This window comes from Teleopsis dalmanni, chromosome 1 (genome assembly GCF_002237135.1).
Source record: "Teleopsis dalmanni isolate 2A chromosome 1, ASM223713v2, whole genome shotgun sequence".
Taxonomy (NCBI): Eukaryota; Metazoa; Arthropoda; class Insecta; order Diptera; family Diopsidae; genus Teleopsis; species Teleopsis dalmanni.
This window is the reverse complement of record NC_051846.1, coordinates 112,071,440-112,091,633: the sequence shown is the minus strand read 5'-3', so window position 1 is coordinate 112,091,633 and position 20,194 is coordinate 112,071,440. Positions and strand designations below refer to the sequence as shown.

Below are 20,194 nucleotides of genomic sequence, written 5' to 3'. Positions count from 1 at the left end.
TGACACTGGGCAATATTTTAGTATTTGAATCTTCTTAATTTTATTCTAGCAAGCTTAAGTTGTTTTTGAATTTTTAAAAATGTTTAATAACAAAACGGATTTAATGCTTCTATTACATTTATTAAATTATTTTAACTTAATATAACTATTGTTGTCTTCCTTTATAAAATATTTTGCCTTTAAATTTATTTCTTATTTTTGAATTTTTTAAATTTTCTTATCATTTATTTTATGATGATCGCTGTTTTTCATCGTATCCCTTAACTTTATCTTTTGATTCAACCTTTAACCTTTAATTATGACTTTAATAAAATTTTTAATTAATGTGGGCAATTGTAGTCCATAACAAACTGAACGAAAAACACTTAAAAATGTGAATGTGTTTGTTTAATTTGTTTATAACAAATGATACTAAATATAAATGTACGAATCGATACAAAATAACTTTATGCAAACGATATTGAATCTTAGACCGATTCGAATAGCAAAGAAAGGCAAAGACAAAAATTTTTTATTTAATTTATTGAAATTTGGCTGACCATACAACGCTGTTTCGAGTATTGCCAAGTACTCTTCATCAGTGGTCTTTGGAAATAATCAAATTTTATTTAATTAGTTTATAGTCCGTATATAATTTGTTGGTTGGTGTCACTAATTTAAATAAAAATAAGTGACAATAAAACCTGGAACTTGAGCATTGAAAGTTTGTGCAGCCTTGGCTTCTTGTGGATAAACACGATTAGTCATCGCTTCTAATTGACAGGCACGAGTTCTAAGCCTGGCACTTGCAGTCCAACAAATTATAATACGGACTAAAACTAATTAAATAAAAATTCGATTATTTCCAAAGACCACTGATGAAGAGTACTTGGCAATACTCGAAACAGCGTTGTATGGTCAGCCAAATTTCAATAAATTAGATAAAAAATTTTTGTCTTTGCCTTTCTTTGCTATTCGAATCGGTCTAACTTTTAAATAGTTTCTTTCGTCATAAAAAGACACGCCATTATCGGCAAGAAAAAATTTACCTTATATATTGAATCTTATTGAACAAATCGATTATTGAAACGAAATAATTTATATATTGTAATAAACTAATGGATATCATTGGTAGTCTTTAAGCTAGTTAATTCAAGTTAACTAGCTAAGTTAATAACTTAATAAGTCAGTTGAAGTATACCCTTAAAGTACAGTAACAAATAAAAGAGTATGATTATCAAGTTAACAATATAAAAAGGTAACCAGTTGACTAGTTGGTATCTTCTTCTAGAACAGGGCTGTCCAGATCAGATGCGATCGCGAGCCAATACAAATCAGTGTACAGATTGGAGAGCCGCAGAAACAAATACATCGTTAATAGTTGTTTTATTTATTTATCAATTCAAATTTCTTTATTTGGTATACCATAAAAATAAAATAATGTAGTTTTACCCGTACAATAAAAGAAGGGCTGCACAAATATTAGACGGGGTCGCATGTGGCCCGTGGGTCGTGCTTTGTACAGCCCTGTTCTAAAACAATTTAATAGTTATTGCGGATGTATGCATCAAACTCTCATTTTATGAACTGATAAATATACGGCTACTAAGTTTGTGTCAGACAATTTGAATGAAGTCAGTAGTTATTTCGGAATATCAAAGGGAATCATAACTAATTGAGAGACGCAAGACGGAAAAATATATCCAAAAAAAATTTTTTTGTTTGTGCTTTAGCTTAGTGTAGTGTTTTATCTATAGATTATATTGTAAAGTGAGGTCTATCTTCTTTTTCCCCTGGCTACGCTACTTGTTGGACATACGACCGAACTAGCTGTACTGTTCCATATACCATTTTTTGTTGTAACAGAATTGTCAAAATTTTGGAATCAATAACTGGGTGTTCCAGAAATCGAATATTTTCATGCGGTTTCAAAATGAACTCAAAATGAATAAAATGAATTTAAACAGCTGTTTGTTGACTATTTTAACAAGTTGTGAAATATATTTTTGTCGTTTTGAAAAATATTCAAAATACTTAAGTGAAATTTTAAAATTTTAATAAGTAAAATAAAAAAAAAACAGTTTTTATAAAATGTTCGGAATGCTAGCATTGGTGGCAGCTGAAAATAATAGTCACACAAATGAAAAAATAAAAAGACGGATTTTAAGAGATTGCAGCAATCCGTTAGATTTGAATGAGTCGACGTAGGTGGCTAATTCATACTGGATGAAACAACGAAAAATAACGATTACTTCACAATAATTCAGATTGCGCTTCTGAATTATTGTGATACAATTACAGGTGTTATTGTGAACACCTGTAATTGTATTACCATGAATAAAAAGTTATCATGCTAAAGAATAAAAAAAAAATGTAATTTACCTTTTTCCATCCCTGGATATCTTTGCTAGGTGGACCATGGCTGTTTAGCTCTCCTGTCAGTTCTGCCCATAGTTGCTCCGTGGCCACTTTGTCGCCTTTGACAAAGCCAGTTGCAATTTCCTTATGCATCTCCATAAATCTTAGCAAGATTCCATCTTGCACAGTGCTCTTGTGTTTACCCCATCAAAATAAAATATCAAAATTATTATTTTCTTTATTTACATAACTTGTGTGTGTGTGTGAAACTGATTTAATTCAAAAAAAATGTAATTATACTTACATGTTATTTTCACCAGTTTTAAATTCACAACTATTTCGATATGTGGTTTTAATCACATGTTTTTATGCGGATTCGGTTTCTAGAGCAAGCAAATTCATTCGATTTCATTTGTGAAATCGCAAATGAAATGATAAAAGCAGAGCACGAAAATGTGAATTTAAATTGAAATCGAATTTTTTTATGCGGATTCGAATTCTAGAGCATGCCAGATAATATAGATATATTTGATAATATGAATATAAATTAGATAGATATGTATATTTCATTTTGTCCGATAACTAAGATTCAGATAAAGATAAATGCGTTATCCAAATTACTGCAACGCCAGAATAATTGAGTGTCCGGATTATCGAAAGCATGTGCTTTCACTTAAGCTGGTAAAAAGTTATTTGAATTTCTATCATGTTATATAAACATTTATAGAAAATATTTTTTTACATAATATTTCTATATATTGTATATGCATATATTGTATTTTTTAATATAACTGGTACATATTCTTTTTTTTGATAATCATACGTATACTTATGTTTCTTTCTAAAACTGTTAAAAGCATTCGAAATATTGATTATTTAATAAATTTTTTGAAATAATTTATAGATGTTTATTATAAATTTCAGAAGCTTTGTTATGAATCAAATAATCGTGACTTATAACTTCAAAAATGTCCCAAGATCGATCCCCGAGCAAAGTAATGCTTCTTCTGAGTTCCACTATAAATTACATATGATAAAAAATCTGAATTGAAGAGCCTGGCAGATGAAGAGTACTGTACTTTTTGGATGTAAACAGCTCTAATTCAGAGATTATGAACTTGAAGCTGAAATGTAGCGTACCGAATGCTATCGCATGACCGATTAGAATTGTGCTCGTTGATACAATATTAAATTTCAACAAATATGCAAACGACAAACTGATCTGCGCTTTCGTGTTCTCTTAAATATTTCGAGTTGAGTGTGTTCTCTTATAAATTGTCAACAAAGTCGATTGCGTGTTGTTTACGAACAAGTCTCACCAGTTGAATTTCAATTGTGAACGGGTGTAATTGGGTGTTAAGTTATTTGTCGTCGGTTTGAACAAAAATCGTTCGCGTGCGTAAGTTATTGGCTACTTACTATATAAACGTTTTTATCTGTCCAATACTGACTTATCGCATTTCTGTTAGAGATAAGGTCAGTACTGAAAATAATCACAACAACTTGCCTTAGAAATTCGAAAAATGTTTTAATGAGCATTTTAACTTACACAATCTATAATTATCGATCACTCTTCGCGAAAATACACGCTTAAGCTCCGTTCTATTTTTTATTATATGCCGAATAATTTAATTCGTTTATATTTGTGTTTGGTTTGAGTTAGCTTCAATAAAAGCAATGAGCAGATTAACAATTAGGATCTCAGAGACTCTTCGCACCTTAATATTGACTGTCATTAGTCATTATTAGATCAAAGCAAAACGCAGTTGTCCACATTATATTAATGAATCATACTTTTTGTTGTGTTGTTGTATTGAGTTACCGTAAACTAATTTGAAGTTGAGTTTCCTGCAAAAATGTAGGTATTCATTTATGGAGTATATTCTTTTGCATTTTGTAAGAGTTCGCTGGGTTTTTCTGTAATTATTACTCATCGGTGCTGACGCTTCACAATATCGTTGAAATCTATTGTTTATGCATGTAAATATGCATATATATGTGTCCATGCGATCGTATCAATTACTCTCTGAGTGCATCAATCAATGAAACAATACCTGAAAAGTTGAAGTTTTCGAATCCGAGAGTTAATGACTTTTAACGGAGTTACGAATGTAAAACATAAATATAATTCTTAGTACTGTTTATGATCACACTTAAAGAAAAATATGCTTGTATGAAATATCCATATGTACAATGTTCACTCGAAAACTATACGTAGGATATGGGCAGACAATTGTAATAAAGGTAAAACTTATTTTCGCTCAAAGCACATCAGTATCGGCGTATAAAAACTTGATTCAAAAAAATGAAATATCCACATCTTACAGAAGAGGGTGGAAGGTGTTTTATTTATTTTTGAAGCAAAAAGCTTACATACAGAACGGTCGCATAAAACAAAAGAACAAAACAAAAAAGATTTTGATATTAAGTAGTCCCATCAATTAGATGCTGAGAAAATGATGCTGATCATATTCGAGAATGTGTGAATCATATAAAAATGACAATTCTTATATAAATTATATATAAATTTATGCAATTTGTTATATAAATATTAAATATAACTAAGGAAATAATTACTTTTCATTTTGCAGAGATTTGGAAAACCGTTTACAAATATTGTAATAACAGTATTACAATTTATTATTACAGTAGTATAAATATTCACAAATCTACGACCGTTATTTTAAATGCATTTCATCCACTGCTTGATTTACTAAAATTCTAACATTCATTCTATTTTTACTTTCTAATTTTTTTGAATATCTATTAGTTAGAACTAAGTCTCACATAGGATTAGAAATAAAAATATTTTTTTCACAAAAATATTTTTTTCACAAAAATAATATTCAAAATGATATATTAATTTAGTTAATGCTTAATATGAATTCTTCCAATTCATATACAAAGTAGGACGATAAAATACTATAAAATTCACTTCGTATTCGTTTTGAATAACACAGAATAACGCAGATTTATGCATACAACTATCCAAATGTTAGATTTTTTTTGTAGCAAATTTAGTAAACAACATACAGTCATGTGGGCAAATGCATCCAAAGAACTTACCTAAATTCAATCGGGTGTTTTCAGCTAATTTTTTCTTTTAAATAGAAAATGAACATAACTTGCCCAGCAGATGGTTGCTTCCGTGCAAGTGCCACATACAAAAGTATTTGCCATGTAAGCACATTAATTTATCATCCAGTTCAAGACATTTTGTAACTACTGAATTTTAATACACTCCACTAAGTGGGAGTCATTTATTATTGTTAAAAGTTTATCACTGACGGATGTTAAAGGCACTTGAGTAACGTCATTTTACCAAAAATGCACACTTAAGGAATCGGTGCATAAATTTGATGTTATATTCGAATGAAAATAGTCTTAGTAAATAATACATTATTAGTAAAAGGATATTAATAATTAATACACAGTAAAATATAACTTTTTACCACATTCAGATAATATCGTTAGTAATGAATTATAGTACATATGCACTTATTAGAAAGCATACAGAGATGTGTGGAACAGCTCTTCAGTTGACAATATCAAATTACTCCTTTCAGCGATCACGACTATGACTGCAATTTAATATCAAGCCGTCCAGTAATGTCAAATATACAACTTATGTATCATATTCTTCAGCATTTCATAACCATAACACTCAATTAATTTGAGCTAATGTGATCTTTTCACCCAATTGTTAGTAGCAATTACGACGAATATATAAACGCTTGTGTAATATGCGCTGCAATATATGTATTTACTTTATGCATGACCTCCTTAAACTATTTAATTGACTTAATTTAAAAGCTTGGGGAGATAAGTTGCCCACATGAGTTTTTTGTTCACAAAGACAATGCAGTTATACTTCAAGACTTTCGGCCTCACGAGTACGAGTAGGTATGTAGTTAAATATACAGAAAGTATAGGAACATAGCTCTCCTGCACTGTTCCTATAGTATATACTTTCAATTTAGTGTCATTCATATTGTTTTCTATAATTTCTTGATTGAATTTAATTGAATAGCAGAAATGACTTCATTCTCATATGAGAGTTTGTGCAGGGCAGCGACATACGTTTGAAGTCATGAACTTTAGAAAGTAACGTTTCTGTTAACATTCAAATTAAAATATTTAATAAAGGAATTGAAAACGTTATCTAAGCGCTCTGTTAGACTTTTATTACGCAAGCAATGGAAACAAATTCATTGAGGATTTGTGTATAGGATACTCCTGTCTTTTTATAACAATATGCACACATTCGCTTTAAAGTATCTTACAATACTTCAATAATTGAATTTTTTTCTGATTGTTAATCAGAATCCTTACTTTCATTTAGGAGAAGAACATAATGAACTTCCTTCGTGCTAATATATTTTAAAACATGTTATTTAGAATTTGAGTTTGTAACAAAAATTGATCTATTTAAATTTTTTAAATTATTTGATTTTTATTTTACCAACGTTTTGTTTTCTTTTATCGGGAAAATCAGAACTAAACAAAAGGCTATCCACTGGTGCGACTCTCCATATTAAACGAGATTTGAACTCAATGAAGAAATTTATAAAATATAAATATCTTTGCTGGCAGTATTCTTATTAGATGTTTGCAGAATAATCTTTTAATGCTAGTGAGTGTACAAAATTTCTTTTAATTCTCTTCCGTACAAAATTTTAGTAAAAATGTATTTCTATTGGAATAACTGTCTATTTTTTTTTTATATTAACAACATATCTACAAATATAAAAATCAGGGTTTGAATTGCTTGCTGAGAAATAGCAAAAGCAAGCAAATTTTGACTATTGCATAAATATTGCTATTGCATTCCATAAAAACATAAATAAACAGTATGCATAAGCAATAGTAAAAAAGACAAACTGGTTTTATTTTGAATGCTTGTTAATAGTCGATTTTACATATTTGACTATTATGCGTTTGGAATATGTGCAACGTTATCGCTTATGCATTAGTCGCTATTTTTTGCTTTAAGCAAATGTGTATACATTTCTTCTTTTTGTTTTTGTTCCAAACGCATAATAGTTAAATATGTAAAATCGACTATTAGCAAGCATTCAAAATAAAACCAGTTTGCCTTTTTTGCTCTTGCTTATGTATATTGTTAATTTATTTTATATAGTCAAGCAATGCAAATAGTCACAGCAATTCAAACCCTGATAAAATAACAACTTTGTGCAATAAGTATATTAGCATTTTTGTGGATTTATAACGAAATTACAGTTTCTTACTCTAGTGCCTACTATAAATTTTAGTCTAATCAGATCATAATCAGAAAATTAGATCATGATGCATTTTATATTTATGAGTAAAGAAATAGTGAGAGTAATTTAAATTGTATAAATGAAAATGAAGTAGAAATCGAGCATTTTTTAAGGACTTTAAAGACTACTTCCATCTGCGATAATTAAAAAAATGTGCCGAAATTTTTTCAAAATAATTTTTGCAACAAATGAATAGAAAACTAATAACTTTATGTGTAGCATTTCATATTTTATATACATTTCAGGTCCCAGGAACCACAACAAAATCACACACAATTGACCCTTGAATAGTCACTATTTATTAACTACACTATTTATGTATTAATAAATATTTGATTTACTCGCAGTGGTAGAAATTGGTTAAAAAAACAATTTCACACATTAAGTTCGGGGGCCTCCCTGTAACAGCCACAGGGAGGCCCCCTGTATCGGCGATTATTTTCTTTCCTTTACTTTGAAGAGTTAATTACAGTAACTACACGATTACGGTTTCGCCTGTTGTAAGATTTACAAAAGGTGCTCACACACACTAGGGTGGCTTGTTTGGATATTGGAAAGCTGTAGAAGGAAAGCTGTTTTTTTCGATTTTATAATTCTTTGACATCCTCGATGTCAATTGATTACGATTCTTTGAAATGAAAAATTCTTGAAAATATCTATTATTTACATTTATGAAAGTAGTATCTGTTATGGTTCCATGTTTTTACTAATAATTGTTAAAGCGACATCCATGTAGTTCGTATCACATGTGGTATAACCGGCAGTGCTTATAACTTGTTTTTAGATAAATGCTATAATTATATATTATATTTGTATGTGTGTTCTAATATTTAAATATATTTTTGGTTTCCAAAATAACTTTTTGACTTTTAACTTGCAATAAAGCATTACAAGATACTCCAAAAAATAAAGCAAGTTTAGACGAAATTACAGCGCAAACTACAGAGGCTGTCCTATTTATAAAGCACAGGTTAGCTCTGCAGAAAGAAGCCTTACGCAAACCTACAAGAACTTGAATGAGTTCAAATACCCTAACCTTTGTCTTCTAAGCTTGTTACTCCAGGTGTTTCATATGCTTATTTCATTAAATTTGATAAGCAATAAGCCCCTCCAGTTCAATAGTTTGGAAATTATGATATTCACTCTCACCCAGACCTTAACTCAGTTTATGTCAGTCATGCAAACTATTCTTAACGAGATAGTTAATATGCTAAGTCAAATAATGCAAATGTTTTTGTCTAATAAATGAGTACTTTAAATATTTGTACATCGAATGCAAACGACTTAAACTTTCATAAACTAGAGCTCACAAACTTTATATCTCGACAAAGTGTGGATGTTATGATGTCTACACAAAAATTTCTTTTCTTTTTCTGGTTATTTGTTCTACAAAACCAATCACACAAATTGTAAGGTATATATGCCAATAACTACATGCAAGCCACATCGGTATGCATTAAGCACAAGGGAAAAAATTTGACTCTGTCGGCAGTTTACTGCCCCATAGTTTCAACATTACTGAGACCCAATTTACGGATTACTTCTCAACTCTAGGTGACAGATTTCTTGCAGCACGAGACTACAGCGCCAAGCATACGTATTAGGATACACGGCTCTGTAATCCAAAAGGTAAACAGCTTTACAATTCCATTTTAAATAAAATTGCACTAGATTTAATCTCTTTTGGGCAGTCAATATATTAGCCTGTAGATAACAATAAACTACCAATCCTAATAAAATTCGTCGTATCCAAAGGCATAATTAGAAATTTTAGCTCAACATACACTAAATGCGACCTGTCTTCTGACCATTCTCCAGTTATATTTTGTTTACTTGATGGTCCTCAGTTATATGACTGTTCTTATAGCCTTACTTACATACTTATGTGGCCATAACAATCCGTTATTGCGTTTCGGCCTTACACATCATGTCTCTTTACGAATCTTTGCTGCGTGCTGCGTTCTCTAGTCTCGTACATAAAGGTGGGTTAGAGCTCCCTTATCTTAATTAACTCCCCAGAGATACGGTCTACCTCTACGTCTTCCTCCGTCAACTACTGCTTCAAATACCCTTTTCACTGGAGCATCTTCATTCATTCTCACGACATGACGAAGCCCGCGAAGCCGCTAGGTGTTAATTCGCTCAATTATATCAATGTCGTGATAAAGCTCGTACAATTCGTGGATCATTCGTATGCAGTTATCGTTGCTTACTCGTCCTATAACCTTACAAGTCCTAAAACAAACTGGCTCAAATATAAAAAGTATAGTAGTTCACACATATTCGCAAATTGCAAGATACAATGCAACTCTGATAAAATAATAATAAAATTTACATATGCAATAAAGTAAATACAAATAGTAACATAGAATATTTAGTATCACAAAACCGTAGGTTAAGGCGTAAATGACCAAAATATAGGTCCCCTTCAGCGAAAACATTATTCAAGGATGTCCAAAAACCTGCAATTGCATTAAGCAGAGAAACTAAAGTCAGGCAATATAACTATATTCAAAATCTATGTCCAAATAGCACAAAACAGAAAATATATCAATTCCCCCATAGAATCAGATTTTTCAATAAGAAACTCTCTCGGAAATTGGGCAAGAATCGATGAAACAAAATCTAAAGCATTTGCTGGTTAATTAAAATAGGTGTTCTAACGAAAATTACGGTCAATGATCTTGTTTAAATAATCACCAATAACTTAGATTGTAAAAACACAGTGGGATATGATGACATGAGATGTTATCGTGGTAAAAAAAAATTACCTTTTTTGGCCATAAATTTTGCCATAAGACTTTAATGCCGTTATTAAATTTGTCTTTTACCCAACAGAGTGGAAAACATTCATGATTATAATTATTACAAATCAGGTAAAGATCCCACGATTGCTTCTTCATGCAGGCCAATAAGCTTACTGCCATGTCTTTCTAAACTCTTTGAAAGAACACTGTTTTTAAATCTGAAACCATTCTTTGACAGTCAAAACCGTAGGATATCCTCGCACCAGTTTGGTTTTAGCGATAAACATTGAGCAACTTAATCGTATAACGAACGAAATAAGACACGCATTTGAGCTCAGAGAATATTGTTCTGTGGTATCTCTGGATGTATAACGAGTATTTGACAAAGTATGGCAAAATGGGATCATATATAAAATACGCTGTCTTTACCCGCAACTGTCCACATAATTTTATAATCGTATCTACAGAACAGAATTATTAAAGTCAAATATAAATCATTTACTTCTACTAATTTTCCAATAGAAGCTAGCGTTCCATAGGGAAGTGTTCTGGGCTCTATATTGTATGTACCTTACACATATGATATCCTAATAAGTAATTCAATTATCACCACAACGATTGCCGATGATACGGCAATTTTATGTCGAAACGAAAACGTTATGCTAGCTTCAAACCAACTTCAGTCGCACCTGTTTTGGGTGGAGAAAGAGATGTCAAAATGACGAATTAAAATTAATGAACTAAAATGCAGACACGTCATTTTTAACTTAAATCGGAATATATCTCCAACACCTGGACAGACGACTAAATTAGTGCAAACACATTGAAGCTAAAAAACTACAAATGAAGCTCGAATATAGCTAGAGTATAAGGTATTTTTGTATAACAGCCGATATGGATTTATGGTATTATGGTATAGTCTTATGTTATTTGGTAATATTGTGCTTCATATATTGAAATTATCCAAAGAGCTCAGTCAAAAATACTGAGAACAATTACTGGTGCTCGATGGTATATTAGAAATAAAAAAATCCACCGAGATCTACAAATTCCCTTAGTTAAGACCCCTTAGCTAAGAATCGCGTATTTTAATCCACTATTTCCCGCCTAAAAAGAACTGACCGTCCAGCCATTAATTAAAATTCAATAGATTCAAGTAAATACCGCTCTCTTATTTTTAGTTATCTCATATAGTTTAATGGATTCCTAATAATGCACCTCAACCCACCAATCTAATCTAATTCAACCCACGAATCTAAGTGAGATCCGTAATATAAGGTTTACTTATATTATTTTATATTGTAATGTTATGTTATTAGTGATAATATTTTACAAGTTATAATTAGTCTCGTTTAAAGAGAAGATACAATAATTAAATATACAAGCATATAAAAATAAAGCTTCCAATAATTTTTAACCTATTGGTCTATATACTTTTCGAAGTTTTCAGTTGTAAACAAATTTTTACCATTAATTTCCATAAAACAATTTTTATTTAAGTAAGAAGAAACACCAGTTCTTCAGTTCTTGGAGTGCTCATACCATTTTAAATAACAGATTAAAATATAGGGATCTCGAAATGCAATTAAACATTTGCAAAAGGTTAACAATATATGCTCAATGATCATTAATATAACTGTAATGATAATATGTGGACGTAAATAATGTTTAGTTGTTATCCTGAATATTTTCTATTAATAAGTAGTTATGTAGTCATTTGATATTCTCTAGAAAATAGATTAAATTTAATAAAAAGTTAAAGTTATATATAAAACAGCTTGCAAGCTCTTTAATTTTTATTTATAAATGTTAATGAAATTTATTTAGGAAATTTGAGTTAGCGTTGTCGTTGATAATAATAATAGTATAATAATAGTACAAATAATAGTACCGAACAAATGAGGTCGAACAGCATAGAACAGATGAGTGACAATCAATGTAGCAGAGTAAATCAAAGAGAACAATTCTGTGAAATATTGTGTAGTGCGATTTAAATCTGCTTCTCGGATTAACTCGAATTCCCAACATTAGGTTAAAGTAGTCACACGACAAGGAGTCCCCCTGTCTAAAACTTCGTTTGGTATCAAACGGCTCGGAGAGTTTCTTCTTTATTGCAACGAAGATGGTGGTGTTGCTCAACGTCAATTTCCGTAGAGTATTAAAGTTTACAAATTAGATATATTTTAAACCAAAATCAGAAAAAGTTGCTTACTGTATTTTAAAGCAATTAATAAAATTGGATTAAAGAGAACATGTTTAAGTTCTAGTTAGTTTATTCTAAACAATTACATCTATCTAAAAAATCTATCTAAAAAATTTAAAGTCATTTCACATTTACCATAAGTATTTAATTAATTTAACAATATTTTAAATTTTTCAGAATGAATTCTACAACTGAAGGTAGTAATTTTCCTACCATTATAATGCCAACTGAAGAGGAAAATAGGTATGTTACTAAAATTCTGTTCATTTAACAAGAATGTTTATTTTTTTATTAATATTATTCAGGCATAATCACAACATGGAAATATTATAAACATAGTTATTTAAAAAGTTGATTAGCGAAAGATTCCAGTCATATGAATTCCATACTAGTTCTTGAAATTAAATTATTGTAGAAATTCATTATGATACATAACATAGACGTCCAATCAAAACGATATATTCTACTTGCAAGATTTTGGGATGATATGACCTGTGTTACTTGTTCTAATTAGGGCACGCTATTTCAATATGCCAACGATTTGTAACATTGCCACTATCTCAATGATCCTAAGTCGGACCGAAAAGTCCAATGTTCATATAAATTTTCATGCAGATTATGTGAACAACTCCATTATTTGTTATTATTTATTTTAAAGAATGTATAATAAGTCGGTGGTTGACACTACTTTAGCTGCAAAAACATTCCTACTTTTGAGTTTATCAACTACAAATCTACACTTGTAGCCATCACGCTCATTTTGATAAAAAGTAAAATAAATTACATTTCGGATTTCAACTCGAATAGTTGTACTTAATTTTTGGTTTTATTGAAAGTTTATTGATTTTGTTAAATTTGAGAAAATAAGCATTTTTACTGATGGGCACTTAATTATTTTTACAAAAGTTGGAAAATATCGGACGCAAATATTATTATTATTAAATAATAGGCTATGGATCCACTCCGACCTAAAATTTATTCTGCGCCTAAAGGCCCAACTAAAACAATTCTAGACTATTTATAAATCTCATAAACGGTGTAGGCTTAATTTTCTAAGATCCTGCTTCTAAGGTAGTCAAGTCTACCTCTTGCCACCGCTGGGCAGCTGCATAGAATATATTCTGATGTTTCCTTCTTCTCATGGCAGAGTCGACAGGAATCACTTTCTACCACACCTTAATTCTTCATAAGGTAATTAAGTCTACAGTGTCCTGTAAGAAGTTTAGTGTAGAGTTTAATATCGTTTCTGCTAAGGTCAAGAATACCGTCAACTTTGATGTGTTCAGGATCAATGAATCTTCTTGACTGCATGTCTGTGTGGGCTCTTCAGTAGTCAAGTAGATTTTGTTTCTCCTATTCACATGACAAGTTATTTGTGAAGCTATTTGTTACGTCGCAGAAAGGTTCTGGACCAATGAAAGGGCTACATGTACTCTTCTTTGTCTTCTTTGTTCACATAATAAGTTGTTTGTGAAGCTATTTGTTACGCCGCAGAAAGGCTCTGAACTAATGAAAGGGCTACATGTACTCTTCTTTGTTAGGGAGTCTGATATTTTATTGCCTTCATGCCCTTCATGTCCCGGTACTCACATAAGATTAACATAATTTCTTGATGGTAGGTCATTGAAAAGTTGAAACCATTCCCAGACCAACTTTCATTGGAATGAGGAGTTTCCTAAAGATTTTAGATCTACTTGGCTGTCCGAAAGAATGCGTATTTTGGTAGCTCGGGTGCTCCTGTGTAGGCACTCTCTCGCATATAGGTCTAAGGCATGGATCTCTGTCTGAATATTTGAAGCGGTTTTTCCCATTACGATTGCTTTGCGGAATTTCGGTCCTATAATTCGTGCTCCTGCACTGCCATCTTCCATTTTAGACCCATCAGTATACCATAATTGTAAGCTCTGTTTTAAGATTATTTCTCCAAATTGATCGGTTACTGATTGATCACTTCGAATTCCCTGGAGAAAGCTACTATTTTATTTATGTTATCAAAGATCTTAAGGTACGGAGAATTCCAGAATTTTTGCGTGTCCTGTTAGATTGTTTTATTTATATTAATCGAGAGTCCTTACTTATGACACCAATCTTGAGTGATGTCAAGATCTAGTTGCATCCGATCGGTTATAGTAGAATCAAATTTGCCTCTAACCATGATAATAGTATCATCTGCAAAGCCCTAAACTTCGTATATGAGGTCTTCCAATAAAAGCACGTCAATGATAAATAGCCATACGAGTGGTGATAGAATGCCTCCTTGAGAGCATCTTTTGGTTAACTTGACAGGCAAGACCTCCATTTCAAAGATTGTCCTTATATTTCTCAGCATATTGAGAATCCATGTCTACAGCATTCTCGATTTTACTAGTTAGACTACGTATAGTGGTTTCAGTGGATTTTCCCGACTAGTAACCATATTGCTCAATATGGAGAAATGAAGCTTTAATGTAGACTTCCCTGATATATTGGTCTAGAATCTTCTCCATCGCTTTAGGCTGAAAAGAAGTGAGGCTGATGGGCCGGAAAACTTTTGGCATGTGATCCGACTGTCGGTAGGAAAGCTACCCTAGCCTTTGTCCAATGTTTAGGTATCGTGCCTAACTCAAAACTAATTTCAAATATTTTTGTTAATATCGGTGTCAATATATCAACGCCGTTTTGAAGGAGACATGGTTGTATAATATCGATACCAGGTGATTTAAACGTGCTAAAAGTGGAGATGGCCCATTTAGTTTTATTGACTGTAAAGATTTTACGAACCAGTAAGAGTTCTAATGGTGTGATCACCAAGAAACGAGTTCGTCGATAATTCTCTTAGTCTCAACACACATGACATGGTAAAGCTTCTGTCAGCAATCGCCATCTCGACGAAATCGCACTTATGGAGTCAGTGAAGCACCCGCCACTCTCTGACATGCATGTCCGAATTTTTGGCACTCAATTTGCGCCAAAATTCGGTCATTTTGCCAAGAAGCTGAGCCTGGGAAGTAGCTAACATAGATTTCGGACTTTGGCACTTCTGCCACGTCAGTTGGGTTCCACGGCCACGGCTTCCGGGCTGGAACTATCTCCTTAAACCAGGTCATAGTTTCGTCCTCCGTACAGTTTATGGTAAACCATTTGAGCTTTAAACTGTAAACAACAAAGTGAGGCCATACGCCAGGAACTCGACAAATTTTGTATATCTTATCGAGGATGCATTTTTGCGCCTTACCAATTTCCTTATTGGTCCTCAAGCTTGTTCAGCTTGTTTTTCAGAGACCGTTGCTACCTTTTCACTGGGACCAAGTTTCCCACATATCTTCTCATATTTTCTCAACTTCATATTTATGCGATATAAAATATTATACTAAAAGAACATACCAGGGCTATCACAATAAATATAGTTTATAGAGACATTAAACCTAAAACGATTGAAGTATTGTTTGCAACTAAATCGAAATAATTTAAGAATAATAGCGGTCGCTGTCAATTACCCTATGGCCTTAAAGTAGGTGATTAATTTAATTTACTATTTTCTTTATTTCTTTTGTGTTCTGCAGGTCTCATATAGCCCTAGTAAAAATATTGTGCCACTGGATAAGACAGGTCTTAATTAACTTTTTCAATTCGACGGTGGTCTTATTAAAAACCTTTCTTGTTATCTGTTTTCTACGTTTAATTTCTATATTTAAATCTGGAGCTGTTACTTGAAAAACAATATTTTTCACACATTCATTCAATTCCCTATCTGCTGCAGGAGCACAATATAATTGTTACCCCCGCTCGTATAAGTTTTGACTTTTGACTTACAAGCAAGCTTTTAGCTACATAACTCGGAGTTAATGCAGAAGTTTTAAAACTACAGTAGAGATTCTTATATTATCTAATCACATGACACTCGTTCTTCAAGACGAACTACGGTTACGATGTTATAAACCAGGAAAAATTAAATAAAAATAATAAAATTTGAAGATTTACTAAATAAATTTAACCAATAATAATGGACATTTTTCTTATAACACAAAATTTAACATATCTATGATATATTTTTGGTTGGATAGAAATTAAATATGAATTGCACAAAGGTCCATTGCCAAAACTATCACAGTTTGTGATGTGTCAGCCGTGATATTTGATTTACCTTGCAATAAATCAAGAAATATAATTAAAATGCGTGATTGGAGGTCGAATATGAGAGTAAATATTAGAATAGAGAGAGAGAGAGATAGAGATAGAGAGAGAGAATCGCCATATACTAAAACAACGCATGACTAAATTAGATATGGCTCATAGTCATATAATCTATTTAACTCTAATTAGTTACAACAGTAGCTCCTTTATAAAATTTTTCACTTCATTTTGATTTTGTCTTTTTGAGATGGTGGCACTGTACTTCTAGCACCTACACAGCTACGACAATAATAATAGCTAAACACTTATTGACAGCTGAATCAACATCAATATTTATTCATCTATCCCAGTCTATGTACCCAATATGTACCCATTTGATATGGCTATTTGCAGGCAGAAATCATCAGAAACCAACGAACCTAAAGCGTCTGCGTGATGCAGTGTGGATGTCGTTTATAACTTATCAGTTTTTTAAGAACTTATAAACTTAAATGAAATAACTAAATAAATCGCTAATATTTTCATTAACACATTGTTTTATAACAATTAAATAAACTATTTCATTTTGTCCAACAATAATATGTTAATAAGCTCTTATATTTTTAAGTTGAGATTTTCATTGATTCAAACTTAGTTTCTAACTTAACTTTTTTTGTAGATTTCCTTCGTCGATGCTCACCTTTGCAGCTGTGATGACCTTTGTTATCATGGTTGTTGGTATCTGTGGTAATTTGTTAACAATAATTGCACTAATTAAATATCCAAAAGTAAGAAATGTTGCAGCAGCTTTTATTATAAGGTATTAACATATATTTTATTGTCGTGTGTAATTATAATTTCTTTTACAGCTTATGTCTTGCAGACCTAATATTCTGTATGTTAGTTTTACCATTTAGTGGTATACGCTACATTCAAGGGACGTGGACACACGGTGAATTATTATGCAAACTAATTCCATTTATTCAGTATGGAAATGTGGGTGTGTCTTTGTTATGTATTGGTATGATAACAATTAACAGGTACGTAGAATATAATTTGAATATACCTAGTTTCATTTTTCTTGCTTATAATCATAATATAAAATAATTTCGAGTTTATCATTAATGTATTTTTCTTGCAGATATGTAATGATTGCTCATCACAGCTGTTATGAAAAAATATATAAAAAACATTGGATCGCTTTAATGTTAATTTTTTGCTGGATGTTTTCTTATGGAATGCAACTTCCCACTTTGTTAGGCGTTTGGGGAACATTTGGTTATGATCCCAAATTAGGGACTTGCTCAATTATGAATGATGAACTTGGGCATAGTAGTAAAACGACCTTATTTATAACAGCTTTCGTCATACCATGTATCATAATTATAGCTTGTTATACAAAAATATTTTGGGTTGTTCGTAAATCTGAGCAGAGGCTTAAACATCACACAAAGAAACAGAACTCCATTCCAAACAATTTACGGTCAACACCTGCGTCAGGTATTGGCAAAGATATGCGATCTAACAGAATCTCCTCTGATAGTAGTTTTTCATCGGATATCAAAGTCGATGCTATACATAAGCCTTCAGATGTAAGAGAACCACGTGAAATAAAATCGAAGCGTAATGAATGGAGAATAACCAAAATGGTATTAGCCATATTCTTGTCATTTGTCGTATGTTATTTGCCAATTACAATAGCAAAAGTCGCTGATAGAAATGTTGAGCATCCCAATTTTCATATATTTAGTTACATTATGTTGTATCTTTCCGCATGTATTAATCCAATTATTTATGTTATTATGAATAAGCAATATCGTAAAGCATATAAAACAGTTATTACATGTAAAATTTCGAAACTGTTAAGTTTCACCAAGCCACTCACTGAAAATAGTGGCAAAGGTACGTAATTGAATTGTACTGTACTAGGAATACTTTTCGCTAAGTCACTTATTTGTTTTAGAGAAATGGAAAGATGCAGCAATGAGCAGCAACCACAGTCGAACTCTGGTGTCCCAAATATCCAATGCAGATCACCAAAGCAAGAGCTTAAATTGCTTGCAACTTCAACCGATTGCGTTAGAAACGAAAACAAAAGCCACATGCTATTTGAATTCTCCAAAGGACTGCCTAAAAGAGGAAGTTTCAAAAGTACGAAAGACGAACAATGCTTTTCAGTCTGTAAATCGCAATATGTACCAACGCGAGGAAGAAAAAGAAATGAATCGAATTACTCTGGTGGACGGCGATACCATTCTGGAGGCTTAGAAACAATAGAGAGAGAAGATGAAGTCGAAGTCGAAGAATTTGACAAGCATGAAAGTTTACCAAGCAAAATTGAAATAAATCCACAATCGAATAATCTTACTTACACATATGTAAGCGCAGAAGAAAAGCCCATTATATCCTCGAAATATAAAATTAATATTAGAAAAAATATGCAATAAATATAAAATATAAAGCCGCGGTTAAACTTGAAACTTATGGTATTAAGCTCTAAACTAATAAATGATATAAAATAAGTATTATTTAGTTTTGTACATTAAATTGTTAAAATAAAGTAGAAAATAAGAAAGCATGACCAAAGGTCATAATCGAAAAATACCAAAAAATATTTTGCCTTATTTTTAAAATATTTAAAAATATATGTATAATCTTAGTTATATATACATTGTATATATATTGTATGTATTCTTTATGTATTGAACCTTATGCAAGGTTTATAACTTTACAAATTACTTTGCAAAATATATAATACTATAGTATATTTTACATATTTAGTTGTATGTTAAGACTTCTAATGACGAATAATAATAATAATAAATATCTATAATAAAAATATTTGCAAATTGTGTGTTGCTTGAACACGTATTTTCAAGCGTTTTGTTAATAAGTGAATCACTCGAATAAACAAATACAATAGTTGAACAAAACAGTTGTGTTTAAAGTGTGTGGAATATGACATACTGCGAGCTAGTCTTTTCACATCAGTCTAAATTACTAGTTAGTTAACCACTGGTTAAAAATATACGTTTTCCAATTCGTCCATCGACTATAGTGCCACTTTTTTAGCTCACAGATGTTATATTCATTGATGGTTTGAAGTACTGCTAAAGTAAGTTTTTTTTATGTAAAACAGCTAAAAAAACACTCGCAATCAACGCTGTTCTCTAATCAAACAGATAGACTGAAGCATTGAGTATAAACTTTATATTAACTTTCGTTATGACTCAATTTAGAATTTACGGGCTTCGTGATGGGAGAGGGGTCAGAGTGTTATATAATTTGTATAGAAGAAATAAAAAATATGTCTTTCAAAACTTAAGCACAAACTTAAGTTAAGATTATATTATTATTTCATTTACTTAATAAACTTTAGAGTTGGCAAATATCCTATACCTTTTCTCAAATTTATTATTCGCAATACACAAAAATACACAAAAATAGAAAAAAATTATACTACTAAGTGCACGAACAACAAAATTACATTTAATCGTTTTTGAAAATATATATCAATATCATTGCAATGTAAT

General features: G+C 31.3%; 1 protein-coding gene across 7 annotated transcripts; it reads left to right on the top strand.

Annotated features, from left to right (window-relative positions):
- Positions 1-3,650: 3,650 nt before the first annotated feature.
- Positions 3,651-19,263, top strand: LOC119676607 (G-protein coupled receptor moody). Of its 7 annotated transcripts, none has more exons than XM_038087891.1 (6): positions 3,651-3,813; positions 12,747-12,812; positions 17,341-17,481; positions 17,531-17,701; positions 17,803-18,563; positions 18,625-19,090. In XM_038087891.1, the coding sequence occupies exons 2-6, from the start codon at positions 12,748-12,750 to the stop codon at positions 18,927-18,929; spliced, it is 1,443 nt and encodes a 480-aa protein (XP_037943819.1). In that variant the 5' UTR covers positions 3,651-3,813; position 12,747; the 3' UTR covers positions 18,930-19,090. The 7 variants fall into 7 exon arrangements, with proteins under 7 accessions (XP_037943819.1, XP_037943798.1, XP_037943811.1 ...); XM_038087870.1 differs by having other exon boundaries at positions 3,652-3,732; positions 18,627-19,263; XM_038087855.1 differs by having other exon boundaries at positions 3,656-3,736; positions 18,627-19,263.
- The last annotated feature ends 931 nt before the right edge of the window (positions 19,264-20,194 follow it).